This window comes from Lycium ferocissimum, chromosome 8 (genome assembly GCF_029784015.1).
Source record: "Lycium ferocissimum isolate CSIRO_LF1 chromosome 8, AGI_CSIRO_Lferr_CH_V1, whole genome shotgun sequence".
In the NCBI taxonomy this organism is placed as follows: Eukaryota; Viridiplantae; Streptophyta; class Magnoliopsida; order Solanales; family Solanaceae; genus Lycium; species Lycium ferocissimum.
Window position 1 is genome coordinate 64,026,684 of NC_081349.1, and position 16,824 is coordinate 64,043,507.

The window sequence follows — 16,824 nt, forward strand, 5'->3', positions numbered from 1 at the left end:
CCATCATATTTGGATATCCGGCATCTTGAACCTCTTTGGGATTAACCCGAGCCGCACTCGGAGGAAAAGGGCCTCCCGAATATACCTCTTCGAATCCGGCCCCTTTAGAATGGGAGGAGCCCTCGGGATCCGGTCCACCCGAGAGTTATAGGTCTCGACCCTTTTCTCGGTTGAGTCTACCCGCTTCGCCAACGTCTCGAGCATCCTCAATACCTCGGTGCACGGCCACCCCGTTTATGCTTTCAACCATTTTGAGCTTCTTCTCTCGGGGTTCGAGCCACACCCTTACTTTTTCGGAGTCGTTTCATCCTTCTTGCCGCAATTGGGCTATCGCCACTCCTTGCTCGCCAATAGTCGCTCTTTGTTCTTGCAACATTTCAAAAATAAGACGCAAATTAATATCATCTGGGGCATCCGGCGCTTTTTGGCCATGTGCCCGAGTCAAAGTGACAGAATTAAAAGTATTTATAGGATCAGTGGCCGGATGAGCGGCGTTCTCCTGGTTCACGGTATTCTGTCGGTTGAGGCCCTCCCTCGAATCGACGGGGTCGGAGCAACGGGATTGGTAACCCCGTAACCCGATGTTATCGTTTTCGGCCACAATCTCGTTGTTGACGTGACCAGATTCTCCGCTGTTCGCCATTTTGTCCGTTTTTGCAGAGACGAACAGTAGAATTGAAATCTTTATGGGAGCAAATAGAGACCGAGATCAAAGATCACAATTATCTTAGCCCCACGGTGGGCGCCAAACTGTATTACCAAGAAATCGGTTAACAAGTTAAATGTGTAAATGAGGTATAGGATACGTGGTTCTTTAATTTTTTTTTTTTTTTTGATGAACAAAAGGTGTAAGTATCTATTTAGCTTATGAAACGACTTGAGTACAGACAAGTAATGCTAATGGCTAGATGAAGATAGGAGTGTATGCTTTGAAGCTAAGATTTTATATATATATATTTAATGCAACGTTTAAATGGAGTAATTTGATGGGCTATTTGAGCTGTAAACATGGGACCAAAATCTGAAGAAACCAAAGTGAGAGTGAATTTCTAATATATATATTTTCAAAGTACAAAGTTTTTGGATCCAAGAAGCCAACCTCAAAAATAAGGAAATGCCCCTATTTATAGTTTTCCTCTATGGGCCTTCTATACATCATGGAGCCCTTTTAGGATAAAGAAAACCTAATATGGATAAGGTTAAGGTCGTACGGTCGACACTCGTACGGCGCTGTAACGGTGGCAACAAGATTTTCACACGTGGCGGGCGAATAACTGATTATCCGGACCAACGGCCACGATCAGAATGGTCATGAAGAAAACGAGCTAACGGCCACGACTGATTTCGCTATATTCGAACCGGACAAACGGCCACGATCAACCCGGCCATGTAAGAACCGGATCCGGATCGACTACGATAAGGAGTTATTTTCGAATACAACGAATTTGTGCAGAGCCTCTTCGGATCAATCACTATCGCTTGTTTTCTTCCTTTTGTCGACCCCGAGTTGCACCGGACAAACTTTACCCGGTTTTTAGCGTATACAAGTATCAAGTTTTCCTTCCATCATTTCTTGCAGTGTTAGGGTTAAGGATTGTTAGAAAAGTGTAGACAATATAATTCGCATCGAGAAAATAATAATCAAGACAAGAAAAAATAGTAACAATTGCAGTATTTGATTTCAAATATGAGTGTTACATTAATCTCTATGATTCTTCCTTTCGATGATAAATTCAAGGACCTTTGAGCTTGATCTTGAACTTGAGGGATTTGATCTTGACTTTTATTTTGAATTCAAGAGCCTTTGAGCTTGATCTTGAACTTGAACTTGAGAGATTTGATCTTGACTTTTACTTGAATTCAAGGGCCCGAAGCTTGATCTTGAACCTGGTGTAGGGGCGGATTTACCACACCCCTTGGCTGAAATTTTTTGCTAATACACATGTAAACAATACATGAAAAAACTATATAAGATAGTTCAAAAAAGGGAGTGACGTTATTACACAGATAGTGCTTCTTAGCACAGTGGTCACGGTCTACATCACCAACGACCAAGTTGCGAGTTCGAGCCCAGCGGCTGCTCATTTCTTTTAAATTTTAAATCTCAGATATCTAAAACAGTAAAAAATAGAAGTCGATTGGTTTCACCCTTTTCCTCCTTCAAAGTGCTAACAAAACTATTGCACCTACAATCGTCTTGATACTCTATTGTTCCAAAACGGAGTCACTTATCAACGAGTTTTAAGCATACATTTCAAAAAAAGAGGAATTGTGTAGATGATCTATAGTGATATTTGCACTATGCTTAATTAATATGATATGAATTGTATTTTTTAAATATGATGTGGTTTCAATGATTCCTTCATTTACTTCTTTAAAATGTAGAGGCGTATCAAGGGTTTCAGGTCCATTTTTTTTTTTTTTTAGATGGGTTCAATTTTAGGGCTCTTGATATTGAACCCATTGTATTCGTATATATAACTTGTTGCAATTTTAATATTTTTTTGCACATAAATTTATGCTCCACGTTGAAAGTGTTGAGTGTAGATGAACCCAGTGCGACAACAATGCATCACCTATATTAAAATGTCGATACCGCTTACAAAAATCCTGTGTACGCCACTGACCTGGTGGTTTGGTTCTTGAGAACTTGTATAGAATACTTGCTTGCTTGAAACTTGTAGTTGTAGAGAAATTTACGGTGTTTGACCCACGAGTTCTCTCTGGCTTCTTGTTCAAAGCTCTGGTCCCTTTTATGAATTATGAGACCCCTATTTATAATTGTAGGATGAAGGAGTTGTGATAAGGACAGACTCATTTCGGCCAATCAGATTTAGGCTAATATGACGATATTTGATTGGCCGGAACATTCACTTGTACACGTGGCACATGTTCATTGGCCTTTAATTTGATTATGGATCTTTGCATCATTTTGACGCGTGGCATGACCCTATCGGCTCCTTCATCTGACTTGGCGTGCCACGTCATTCGACATATGGCACCAATTTGGGCCTCTAGGATAAGATGACATCTTGGGCTAAACCAAGTGGGCTCATCATTTATAACCCAATTAAATGGGCTAGCTCAATGCATTTGGCCCCTTTTAATTAAATCCATATTTATTGAACTTAAATAATTAACTCAATTATATTAGCCCATAATTTATTTGTTTGGACCAATATATCTTGAATAAAATTTGAATTTCTTGCAGATTTAAATTTAATAAAATTTAATCATCCAACAAAAGAAATTAGGTAACTTTCTAGCCAATTAATCTCCTCACAAGGTATGCCAAAGTTTGATGTAACTGTTTAGAATGAACTTTCAAAGTTTGGTGTTTGTTCGGAACGAACTTTCAGAGTTTAATGTTCGTCTGGAACAAATTTTCATTTGAAAAATTTTTTTTTTTTTTCAAGCCTTTCTCTACTCAAAATTCAGCTTTTGTTGGTCTTATTAAACATAATTATTAATAAATCACTTGTAAAAATCATTGTGGATATATCTCTGCAATTAATATATTGACCTTCATATGTGTTAAGCTCTCTAGGTTTCTTAGTAATTCGACGAACAAGTCACAAAACGACGTTAATCAATCGTGGGAACTTGTACATTATTATTTCATGTATAATTATTTACTCAAAGATTTGTTTTAATAATATTTTTTATAGGTACATCTATATTTTAATAATTGGTATTATATTTGGAAACTATATATAACATGACTAGGCATACATCGGGAAATAGTAAGTAAATGTCGTTTCTTTTTCTTTTTGGTGAAAAGGAAATACTCCATATATTAAGTAAATGTAGTTGGTATATCCAGAGGATCTGCGGATATTTGGACAATATATTTGGTTAAAGTTGGAAGAAAAAAGTACTGGAAATAGAGGTTCAAAATGAATAAGTTGGATCGTGTTTAAACATGAATTTTACTTGGAAAAAAAAAAGTTAAAAATTTGTAAGTAAAATCATTATTATTTTACTTGAAATTCTCATCGAAATTCTCATCAAACTAGTTTTTCTTTTTCAAAATTTTTTTTCAATATTTAAATATTAAAATTTAGTATTTGCCATTTTTGAAAAACTTGTTTCTAAAGTCTCAGGTGAAATTAGGGTTGCATATCGGTCGGTTCGGTTCGGGTTTCAAAATTATTGGTTTAAATTATTGGTTATCGGTTTGTAGATATGTTAAACCGTTAAAGAACCGTTAAAATATCGATTAATGGGTTATCGGTTATTGTGTGTTATCGGTTCGGTTATCGGGTTAACCGTTAAGATTTCACACAACAAAAAAATGGCTTAACCACCAGTGGAACCTGCTTTGTCTGTCAACAATCAGTTATACTTTCTATTGCTCCCAAATAAACTATGGGATGACAACCAAAGAAGCATTTGATCCGGAGATATTATGAAGCACGAGAATGGAACTTTGTTAGCACGGGTAATTAGAAAATGAGAGATGCGAGAGAATACTTCTTCCACCTCATCTATTAGATCAAATAATCATACGGATCTCTATTTTTCTTTTGTTTTAAAACTACTTCCTTTGAACATTGATATTAGACTCATACATCTCCTAATATTGAATCAAGCAAGATACTTAAATGATAATATATATGAAAGGGTAGAAGTGTAATTAATTAAATTATTATCGGGTTATCGGGTAACCCGTTAACAAAAATGGCCAACCCGCGACCGAACCAATAAGCCAATAACCAAAAACACCACCGGTACCATCAACCGATAATCCATTAACCCGAACCATTAACCCAATAACTCAATAATCGGTTCGGGTTATTGGTTTAACCGTTAACATGCACAGCCCTAGGTGAAATAATAATTTTCACGAACAAAAAATTCAATTATTTTCGACTGAAATTCATGCTAAAATACGACTTCAACTTTCACATATTTTTATTCAATTCAACTTCAAATTTTTCCCAATTTTAATAAAATATTATCTAAACCAACCAACAAGTCCAAATAGAGAATATTATGTTAGTTTTCACGTTTTAGTAAAAGTTCATAAAAGAATTCGGAAAAACATTTCCAACCAAAGGATAAAAATTTGAAAAGCTACTAGAGTACATATGTAGCTGTACAGATTCAAGAAATTACCCCTAAAAGAGAGTGTTCTAGTAGTTTCTCCTCCAAATCGAAATGTCCCAAATAATGGCTATGAGCGAATCAGCTGAAAAACTACCTGAAGATATCATATTTGACACACTTACCCGCCTGCCCGCAAAGTCCATTGGTCAATTTAGGTGCATATCAAAGCAGTGGTGCTCTTCTCTTTCAGACCCAAAATTCATCAAAGCTCACCTCACTTTTCATTCCCACAAACATGATGAAGTTAAGCCCATTCTTATCTCTCATGTTTCTCGTTCTCTGCACACTGTCACCTTTAAACACGACACCCATAATCCCATTGATGCAATTTCAAGAAAGCTTAATTTGTCGGACAACATGTGGCAGAGAGTTGTTGGCTCATGTAATGGCTTGGTCTTGGTATTGAATGAGGAAGATGATATATTTTTAATCAACCCCTCAACCTTAGAGTATCGTGGAATTCCAAACTCTCGTTTGGCTCTTCCTAAGCATGGTACCTCTAGCACGTATGCTCTAGGATATGATGTTGTTAGTGATGATTATAAGTTGGTTACTCTTTCTCATTACGAGGGTGTAAGCGAAGGTGATCTTTTTTGCACTTATGCTGATGTCTACTCTTTGAGAATGGGTTTATGGAGGAGACTTGAGAGTTTATCTCATCATGGTGGCCTATACACGGTTTTGGGGTTTTTGTACATGGGCTTTGCATTGGTTGGCTGAAAAATTCATGGTCCTCCATGTGCAATTGTTGCTTTTGATCTAACTGATGAGAAATTCTTTGAGGTGCCAATACCTACTATTCTTGATGACGATCATTTGCACTTTTCTGATTTTGTGACTCTTAGAGGGTGTATTTATATGTTAGCTAATACAACTGATCAAGACAAAAATGATGTTTGGATGATGAAAGAATATGGTTTTGCGGGGTCTTGGACCAAATTTAGTGTTACACAACAGTCTTCCATTAGTGGTTTCACACCAATTTGCTTTATGAGTGATGATAATATCGTATTGGATGCGTCTGGAAAAGAGAAGTTGTTTATCTACAATAAGAAAGAGGAACATTGGAGAGAGATGAATGTTGATGGAATAAATGCTAGAACTTTCATGGAGAGTTTTGTCTCTCCTATGATTGGCAAGGGAACTGAGGGTGACTATATGGCTTGATGCAATATTTTGAGATGATGTTGTACTCAGGTATTATATCAATATTTTTCATGATTTCTTATTCATTTTTAGTGTATTTTGCATAGTATTTTATTTGGTCCTCATATATGGTTCAATAGGAACCATAGAGTTTTATGAATGGTAATTTTATTGTTCTCGTCGAGTTGTGTAAATGATAGTTCTCTTGTTCTCGTAGAGTTTTGTGACGGTAATTCTTCAGTCCTGAAGAAAATACACAATGATCAAACGTATTACATATAAAGGCAAAAACTCGAGTTTGTCGCTTTGACTAATTGAGCATCGTTAATACTAGCACTTTGAGGGGAAAAATAGTTATACTTTAAGCATGTGTTGTCTTGAAAAGAATAGTTTCATGATGTTTTGACTGTTCTTTGAATCATGAGTTAATCTCACGATGGACTAATGTAAATTTATTATGGCCACATTCTGTGCATACCGTTTTTAAGCTATCTGACTGTAAAAATCTTATATTGTTACTCAAAATACAAAATAACATCTTATGTTGCTCCCTGCTTGATTGTGTAATTATAAAGATCTATTGCTACATACTTAAAGACTAATCTTTCTATTGTATTCAAATTCAAATGTTGAGATACCAAAATGCCCCTAAAAAGTTGATGGACTCTATCACCCATTCAAAAACCATATTAACTATTCCAAAATTAACTCAGAAAAATGTAAAAACATTCATAACAATGGTTAGGATGTTGAGTTTCTTCCATTTCTTCTAATATAAAATGGAACAACATATATTATGCATTTGGTTCTTTTGGGAATTTGTGTGTTTTTTTGAAATTAAATGCACTATGTATGACTCCTGAATGGTCTGCTTTTTCATTTGTCAAGTTAATTGATACCTCGAAGTGTTTATATTATTTCTTATATATCCCACTTAAGTAATTACTCTGCTGCAATTTTGATCAATTTACCTGAAGTCATGAAGAGTTCTAGCCTCTTGGTGTTTTGCTTCCACCATTCTCAATCTCGATTTAACCAGTTAATATCTTACGAGGCTAAAGTAAGGTGATTTCGTATCCGTGTTGAAGGATTATCACTCTCTATAGCCTCTATCTTTGCTGACTTGGTTCTCTCAGATCTCATTCCAGCTTATGAGCTCCGTTATCATTTCTCTCTGGAGATTTTAGTGTTTATGTTTCAAGGTTGTTTGTGCGTTTTACTAAGTTTTTGTTTTGGTTTTTATTTCCCCAACCCTAAGTATTCTTCAGTTCTAGAAAAACCTAGACTCTCTGTGGCTTCTATGATTACTCCAACCTGCATCTTGACAGATTATCCCATTGATTCAGTTTATCTCTGAGCTAATCTAAAATGTTTGTGTTGAAATTCTAAAGTTTGCTTTCGGATTTTTAGAAAACATGGTGCATTGTAGAACTTGAAATGCCAAAACCTGTACCAAACCTAAATTTTAGAAATTTTTGATGTATACTTCTGACAACAATATAGGTTTTCTACCTTACCTTATCAAAAAGAAGAAAAAACACAAAGCAAGTTTTCTCTTTGTATAAATTAATAACAAATTGTTTTCAAGTGTCACACTCTTATCGCCTGTCCAGAAACTAGCAGCTTAAGAAGCAAACACCTACTGGTTAGTGGTTCAACATATTTATACTATAAGATAACCAAAATTCGAAGAAGCTCTTGTGAACTCTTGATACAGAAATATGTTGTTGCTTTCTAGTTCATTTATTTGCTACGATGGGATGTTTGTTGCTGATTGTCTTGTTTTTTCTGTAAATTATTCAAAAGCCGCTCTATATACATAAGAACACTCTGGTAACAACTGTGATTAGCAACCTTTATCCAAACCCGTTGCTTTTAACGAGTAGTGCTAGTTTTCATATTTATTCTCTGAAGCAGCTATCATGTTACAACATATAGTCTGCAAGCAACGGCGGATCTGCATACTAATTTTGGGTGCTTCAGCACCCATTGACCTGGACACAAGTATGTATGTTGTTGATAGAATATTTAAGAAAATGTATATAACGTGTGAGTTGTTGGTAAAGTGAAGGGTGCTGAACGTTTTACGAAAGAGAGAGTTCAATTCTCGAAACAATGCGCATTTTGTAACCAGTCAAACTAATCCTTTTTTCTTATATTATTGTCAAGCTTAGTATTTTCTTTCTTTTGCCCAATTAGGTCTTTTTAAAAATTCTTTTTGTTACAACTTTTTGTTCCAAGAGCACTTCCATTTTTTTTCAGATTATTTTTTCATTGGCTTTCGTTTTGCCTTCTTTAAATTTTTACTTCCTTTTTTACTTTAACTAATTCTCTATAGCAAAGAAAGAAAGAAAGAAAAATCTACTTAAAAGAAGAAGATTTCGATGTTTGACCACTTCTGAAGACGGACACTTGTAGTGATCACCTTCGTGAATAAATAGTTGTACACTTGTAGCATGTGACTGGTAATAATTTCACGTCAAAGAAAAGTTAAGCACCCACGAACTCAAAATCCTGGATCGTAGCATATGCATCTGTCTGTTTCTTGTAATGCCACATAATACCATTTGACACTTGTTTTATGCCTTGCGCAGGGATATATCTGCTTCTGTGGAATAGATTGTTAGAGAAATTGGATTGAGTCACAGAGGCCTGGATCTCAATATATTTTAGTTCCAAGAGTGTTACTCTACTAACTCAGATCACTGTGATAGAAGGAGAGTTGTTGAAATAGACTTCCATTTGTGATTTGTATATGCAGCTTGGTTCCTTCTCACCAAACCTTCATTCACATCTCAGTTGAGTTTAGAAGATCCGAGTAACTATTTAATAGGATATTTTACATCTAAATGTTCCAATTGTTTACCCAGATTTCGGTAACAATTAAATTTGTAAGTGAGGTATAGGATATGTGGATGAATTTTAATCTATTTTGGTTGGTATGAAATGTATATGGATTTGTTTGTTGTAATATTATATATATATATTATGAGTAAGTGTGTTGAGATTGATGATTTAAGCTAAATATATATACTAGGCAACGTATTATGTTGAATGGATAAGTAAAACTAAAGAACACCACAAATCCGGACCAATATCAGAGAGAGTGAGAGAGAGCTTTTAGATATTTGGCTATTACAATGTTCTAGATCTGAAGAAGCTAACCCCAAAAATTGGGAAAATGTCCTCTATTTATAGGTATGCCTCATGGGCTTTGAATACAAAACAAAAGCCCTTATGAATAAAGAAACCCTAAAAGGATAAGGTAGGACCATACGGTCTGACACCCGTACGTTCGTCAGTACAAAATGGCAGAACGGTTTCTGACGCGTGGCAACACTGCAACCAGCTATTCGGACCAACGGACATGATGATCTTGGACCGGCTAACCGGGCCAACGGGCACGATGATCTTGGATCGGCGTATCGTACGCGGACAAACGGACACGCTGTCCTTGTCTCAGGTCAATTGCATCCGACGCGACCCCCTGGTGTGAAGAAAAAACCGAACATACTTGTGCTCATTTGGTCATACCCTCGGCTCCGGGTTAACGAGTCGAACATAGACTCGATTTTTACCATATACAGATAGTCCCCACACTTTCCGGATCGTAGTTTAACTGGAGTAAGGGGAAGTGGATAAGTCCCAAAACTGGTGGTTCTAAGCTCCGTTCTTATCTTCAAATTTGGCGGGAACTGTTATGTCACGTCCTTCTGACATCGGCCACGTGTCTCGTCCCGAGTGGTCGACCTCGGGAACCGCCTTAAACCACGTCTCTTCATATCACGTCGCATTAAATATGGGACAGGTGTCGCTTCTCGATTGGCCGTTGTTTGTAACTGTTACAGTTTAACGCCTATATAAGGCTCATAGCAGATTCATTTTTTCATTTCCACTCTCATTTCCACTTCACATTCTCTTCACATTCTCTTCTTGATCGTGAAAGCCTCTTTGCTATCTTCTTGTTTGCTAACTGAATCTTCAAAAGTTTCTTGCATCAAAGATCGAATTGGGTCTCCACTCCTAATATTTCTTCTTTCCTTGTTTTGCTCTTGTCCTGAAATTTTCATCTGCCACTTCAAATTCCCAAATCTTCATATCCATCTTCAAAATGTCTGCCAACACCGAATCTACTTCCCAGGTCGTTCCCTCGGTTTCTTCTCCGGAGCGAGCACATTTCCACGCCCAAAGGTAAAACTTTCGTGGAACCGACTGCCCTGGACATAATACCGTCCAAGCCCAATTACAACCATGAATTTGACGTCGAGAAGCCATCTCCAATCGCGGATAGGGGTTACGACGTAAGGCGATACCCTTCGTCTATTACAGATGATCTTCTACCTCGGGTCCGAACCGAATATGGATGGGATAAGCATCTGGTGCAAGTGTTCGCCCCCGGGCCCGACGAGTCCATTACCGATCACAGAGAAGGTTTCATATATGTTTACACGTATCCGTTCACGCTCAAATTCGATCCTCCAATTGATCCGGTTATTTTTGAGATGTGCCGGATGTACAACGTGACCTTGCCTAAATTGGGCCGATTATCTGGAGGATCGTGGCCTGCCTCCGCTTATTGGCCAATAACGCCAACAGGGAATTCACGTTGGCGCACTTCATCCGGTTGTATTCTCCGAGAATCTTCCAAGGGGGCGTGATAAAGATCGCCAAACGAGGTCGGAACCCGATCTTTTCCAAACTTGACGAGGATAGAGATCGAGGATGGTTGGAACGTTATGTCCGGGTAAGGACCGCGGACATTATTCCGGCTGATCACATGCCCTTTCCGGAGAAGTGGAACGATAGACGTAAGTTTCTCAGTTCTCCCTTCTATAATTATCCTTCCTCCACGCTTTGTCAAAATTTGCTCCCTTACATACATCTTTTTTTTTTAGCCGAGGCATGGATACCTTCAGCTGTCCGGAACCTTACCGAGTAGGTTGGAGCAATCATTATCCAACACCCTCATGAAAAACGGATATGGGGGGACCTGTCGCGTGGCCGATGGGTTGCCCAAAATCACGGTAATTTTCTCCTTGATTCGGTATTTACTGCATTCTCCCCTTTTTTTTCTTTCTATAACTCCTTTGGTATTCGGGCTTGCCCAAGGGTTCGGTGGAGCCAAGACTCGAGTCAACGGCCGAGCCTGCTGCGCCAGCTCCTGAATTTGATACGGCAAGGTCATCCCGGTTCATTGCTGCAGCCGGTAAGAGATAGAGAAAACCCTCGGCCACAGGGCAGAAATAAAAGAAAAGGGCGAGGAGTGTTGTTCGGACCCTGAGGGACGAACTAGAGTCCGACATTCTTATTCGAAAGGTTGGTGAGGGCCCCTTCGTCGCTTCTGTTCCGGAAGAGGAAACTACCATTCCTCCCTTACCTACAACTGGGGAAGGACCTTCCATTTCTACCCCGCACACAGGTGGGGAAGAAGATGTTCTTTTCCCAATTCCTCTAAGTTCAATTGAATTTATCGACATTTTAGGTGATGCTTCGCCCAAAGAGGCTCCCTTGAAGAGGCCTAGAAGATCCGGACCATCTTCGGATATTGAGGCCGAACAAAGAGCAGAGTCGGCCCCCGATACCGAGGCTACAATGGCTACCAGCCCACTGCCCGATGGTGACCAAGCTACTACATCCGAGGCACCTGCTTATACCGAGGCTGCTGGAGCTGTTCCGGCTTCTCCTAATCCTGCACCGAAGTCCGATAACCTGGACGAGATATCCGTCCTGCAACCGGGGAAGCAGCTGGGTTCGGACATCTTCCTATTCCTCGAGCCACGAGGGTAGCTAGCCAGGCCACCGAAATGGGTGCAAGAGATTCCCTTGTAGGTATCTTCCCGGCCCCCAGTGTGGAACCGAGAAGGACGAGGTCGGCCGTGATCACCGTTCCCGAGGATTGCAGCTTTTTATCCCGTCCTGTGGAAGTAGCAAGTTATCTGAAGCCTTTTATTTGGGACTCGAATAAGAGAAAGATGGTCGGAGTCCCTTGGCAGTGCCTTATTAACGAAGGCATGCATGCAGGCAACCGAGTAAGCTTTACACCCAATCTTTTCGTAATTCAATGTGATTTTCGACTCTCACTTATCCAACTTATCTTGATTTGTTTCTTCTGCAGAGTGTTGTGCTCGTTAATAAGGGCTTTGTCCGTGCCCAACACGAGGTTGACGACTTAAAGGGCCAACTGGATGCCCAGGGTCGAGAAACGGAGAAGTTCCAACACCTCCTGCAAGAAAAAAAAGACCAATTGAGCCGGGCCGCTGCTCTTTCTAACCTTCAACCCGAGCTCGAGGCGGCAAAGGCCGAAAATCTTCGCTTGAAGGCCGAGCTGGCCGATATGGTTGAAAAGAACCGGCTCCTTGAAGCGGATAATGCCGGCCTCAACCAAGACAATGCCCGTTTCATTTTGAGGCTTGGTGAACTCGAGGCCAGGCCACTATTTCCCAACTTCGAAGTGAACTTGATTCGGTCAAGGCTGATGCCGTGAGGGTGGCAGAAAGGCATCGGCAGCTTGAATCCGAGAGTGCTAATGACAAGGAGAAGTTGAGGGTAGTCGAACAAAAGGCCGAGGCTCGAGCCCGGATTAGTGACGAGCTCAAGAGCAAGTTCGAGGAGGCAGCCGAGGCCAATAACGTGCTTCAGGCTGAGCTTGAGTCGGCTAACCAAATTTAAACAGTTCTTCTCGAAGAGAGATTCGAACTAGCAGCTAAATTGGAAAAAGTCGAGGCCGACTTAGAAGAGTCTGTTAAGGCTGCCGAGGCTCGTTCTACGATTTTGATCGAGTATGAGCGGTGGAAATCCCGGAGGGTTACCCTCGAACAGGCCCAAAATGGATTAGGGGACCTCCAGGCTCGGATACTCGAAGCCGAAGAAATCGAGGAGAAGGCCAAGAAATCTCTTGACGCTGAGTCTGATGATTCCGAGCAAACGGTTTTCGAGAACTTCGGTTCTAACCATACCGGGTAGATCAGGGCCTGTACGAGCCTTTATTTTGTTTTTGCTTTTTGACTTGTGGAAAGTCCAAATGTAAAGACTTTGCTTTATATATGAAATGCGTATTTCCCTTTTAGTTGTTGTTTTCTTCATTCTTTTATCCGAATGCATGTTATGACATTTGCCTTAATCACTTATCTCGTTAGGAATAATCAAAGGTTCGGAGTCACCTCTTTTTATCGAATTGTGCGTATCTTAAGTGTTGGCTTTTCTCTTCGTTCGGTACGTTTTTTATCGAGGATTTGATCGAGTGATTTGCCTACGGGGCTTATTTATGCTTCTTGAATTCAGACGTCTCCGAATCACATTGGGCATTTTAGGCCGAGGTTTTTAAATTGCTTGAACCTTTTTCGACCGCTTACTTATAATAAATTAGGTTCGGATACCTGAATCCCTGCCTTGTCAAATTTTGAGATGGTAATCTGTCACACCCCAATTTCCGATAGGGTGTGATGGGCACCCGACCCTTATCCAGGGCCGAGCGAACCCTCGGACTATCGTAACACACGTACTCACATTGGGCCCATGGCCAAATCGTAAATACATAATTTCAAATCAAATACAAACTTGCGAACGTACAAAACGTAATATCACATATCGCAAAATGACGGCTTATAGAGCCGCTCGCCACAAATGCACATCCGATGCATATGACTCTGTCCGCAAAGTCTCTAACATGACTCGGATATCATGATACGCACGAACTCGACTTGGCGCTTCCGAACAAGTGGAGCTCGCCAACGCCGCCGGAACGTTCCCCTCGCTAGTGTCTTTAGCTCACTCGGGAGTACCGCGCGGCATGAAAGTCCCCCGAAGAAAGGGGGTCGCACGGGAATATGTACCGAGTATGTAAAGCGAGAAATACGAACCATAGGAACAAAATACGTAAGGTAGACATAATATGCAAAGTATCAAAATATGCAATTAAAATGCAAATCATGCACAAAGCCTTAGAACGGTGGTCGCCCGCCCCGTCGTTGGCGCCACGCCACGCATCACACCGAAGATTTCGATCTCCGTAACCCGACAAATCCCCGTAACACATCATAGCCGACCGTACACACCATATCACAAAGATCACACCAAACGGAACCCGCCCTCCGGAGAGGAGCTCGGCGAACCGTAACACAAGATCACACCGAGTTTATCATATAACGCACGAGCATAACCGGCCCGGGACTCGGTGAACGAGGTGCAATCATGAGCACGAGCGGAATCGTGAGCATACATATGCATAAAATCGTATTCATAAACCATTAAGTAAGTAAGAAAATTCATATGCAAAAGTCCAAATGAAACGAAACTTACATTTTTCCGAAGGTCGTCCCGGTAATAGCATAAAGAGGTCGCGGGCCCCACGGACGGGTGTCGACCCCCGTCCGAGCCCGACTAGGGTAAGAAGGGGAAAGTTATGTCTTATAAACATACATACTATGTTTGGGGGCGATCCGAGCTCGTATGCAAAAGTTACGACGTTTGAAGTTCGGGACCACTTTTAACCAAAATTCTTTTTAAAACCTTTGAAAATTCAATCTTTTAAAAACATAAAAATCTTATTTTGGTCCCATTAAAGAAGAGATCTTAAGGAACGAACAAAGTACATACCTAAGCTCGGATTCTAAGAGTGGAGTAACCCCAAGGCTCGGGTCATTGTCATAGCCTAATAGAACTAAGACATGCCAAAGAAAGAAAGGTGAGCTTTACATACCTTGGCCGCCCTTTAAGCTAATCCAAACTTGCGTCTCAGCTTCTCGCGATCTACAAAATGTCATTGAACATCCAACATTAGCCGTAAGCATCGAAGAATCTCATTCCAAGCCATTACTCTTCTACGGAAATTTCGACAGCACCTCCCCTATACATTCACCAACCCCGAGAATTCAACTCGGTTAATGTCAACAACAACCAACCCAATAATCATAATAACAACATTCATAACCAATTCATAACACATTCTAAACAAGTCACACCATATTTCAAAACAACCTATGCAATACACAATGCACCCGAAACCTTCCAACTTCATTTGGAACGTTCATAACATATTTTCTACTTTCCAAACCCATAACCACACCAACAATTCCATATGCTACAACATTATTTTAGTAAATTCAAGAACTACATTAGGATCACATTACCTTCTCAAATCAGCCCGCACAATTACGACTTCAACATAAGTCATTAAACCTTCATTTTTATTACATAATCCGCAACAAACAACTACCAAAATACAACATAAAGTTTATTCATCCAACTCCCCTCCAAATCAGCCCCTCACGGCCGCACCTTCAACATACAACATTCCATGCATTTCATTCATTTCTTCATTATATAACTTATAACAACAACAACCAACATACAAAATAACATTTGTGCATCATTCCTACATCAACACACACATACACGGCTATACTTCAACTTCCATGTTTTCATGATTTTAATCCATTTCCACACTTTACAACATACACAAATCACCATAACATAAGAAGAATAAGATTGAATCATACCTTCTCCTCCCAATTCTTTCTCTCGGCTAGGAATAGCTATAACATCAACGAATGATTTTCTTGTCCTAACAACCACTCCACGTCGACGAGAGCCTTTCAATTAGTAAGAGAACATGAAGGAGATATTTTTCCCATGAACAAAACAAGGCGTGTTCGGCCACCATGGCAAACCGAACTCTCTCTCTCTCTTCCTTTTCTTTTTCTTGATTTTTCTAGACTCCAAATGATGAATTGTCTTGTTTCTTCTTCACATATATATATATATATATATATATATTTATGGGCACATGCCTAGTCATGTGCCCTTGGACGTTTTTCTCCTCCTTATTTGTCTCCAATTTTCTTCCATTTTCTAGAAATTTCTTTTAATAAAAAGACAACTAATTCCTTGACAATAAATGATGAAAATCTTACCTTGACTTGTCATCCTTATACATATATACACATATAGCCTCTACAAATATAAGTTGAGCACATAGGTCCCCTTTATGGCTTCTCCAATAAGTCATGCAAAAGAATAATTTCCTTTCCTCCAAATTTATTCAAACTTCTAGAATTTTCTTCCAATAATAAAAGATGACTAATATGATTAACATGTCATCTAATTCCATATGTATATATTTCAAGCATCCATGTGGCCATGGCCCACCTCATTCTTATTTCATGAAACCTTTAGATTTTTCCATAATGCATTCTTCGTCCCAAATTCTTCCTTAATGCTTCCTTCCAAACAAATCATAAACCATTTGTCGTAAAACTACGTCGAGAGATAACCTCGTCCATAATTCTTCGCAACCGACTTAAAAATATTCCGACGTGCGAAATGCGAGGTATAACATTCTTCCCCCCTTTAGAACATTCGTCCTCGAATGTTCGACTAGTCATACGGGGTCTCATAAACGTCTCGGGGAGCTCCCTTTTATAGCTATGCTATCCTTCACACTATCCTTTAGGCTATCCAATACCATTCTCATGTCATACTCTTTTCTTCATGCCCGTCCGTTTTCTAGTGTCCCATCATTCGAGGTTTTTGTAAGACTTCTCACACAAATTTCAAACGCCATTCTAACTC

At 39.6% G+C, this 16,824-nt stretch overlaps 1 protein-coding gene across 1 annotated transcript; it reads left to right on the forward strand.

Annotated features, from left to right (window-relative positions):
• Window positions 1-5,172: 5,172 nt before the first annotated feature.
• On the forward strand, window positions 5,173-12,042 carry LOC132066538 (F-box/kelch-repeat protein At3g06240-like). Its single transcript, XM_059459839.1, has 3 exons — window positions 5,173-5,820; window positions 5,893-6,259; window positions 11,738-12,042. The coding sequence occupies exons 1-3, from the start codon at window positions 5,173-5,175 to the stop codon at window positions 12,040-12,042; spliced, it is 1,320 nt and encodes a 439-aa protein (XP_059315822.1).
• The last annotated feature ends 4,782 nt before the right edge of the window (window positions 12,043-16,824 follow it).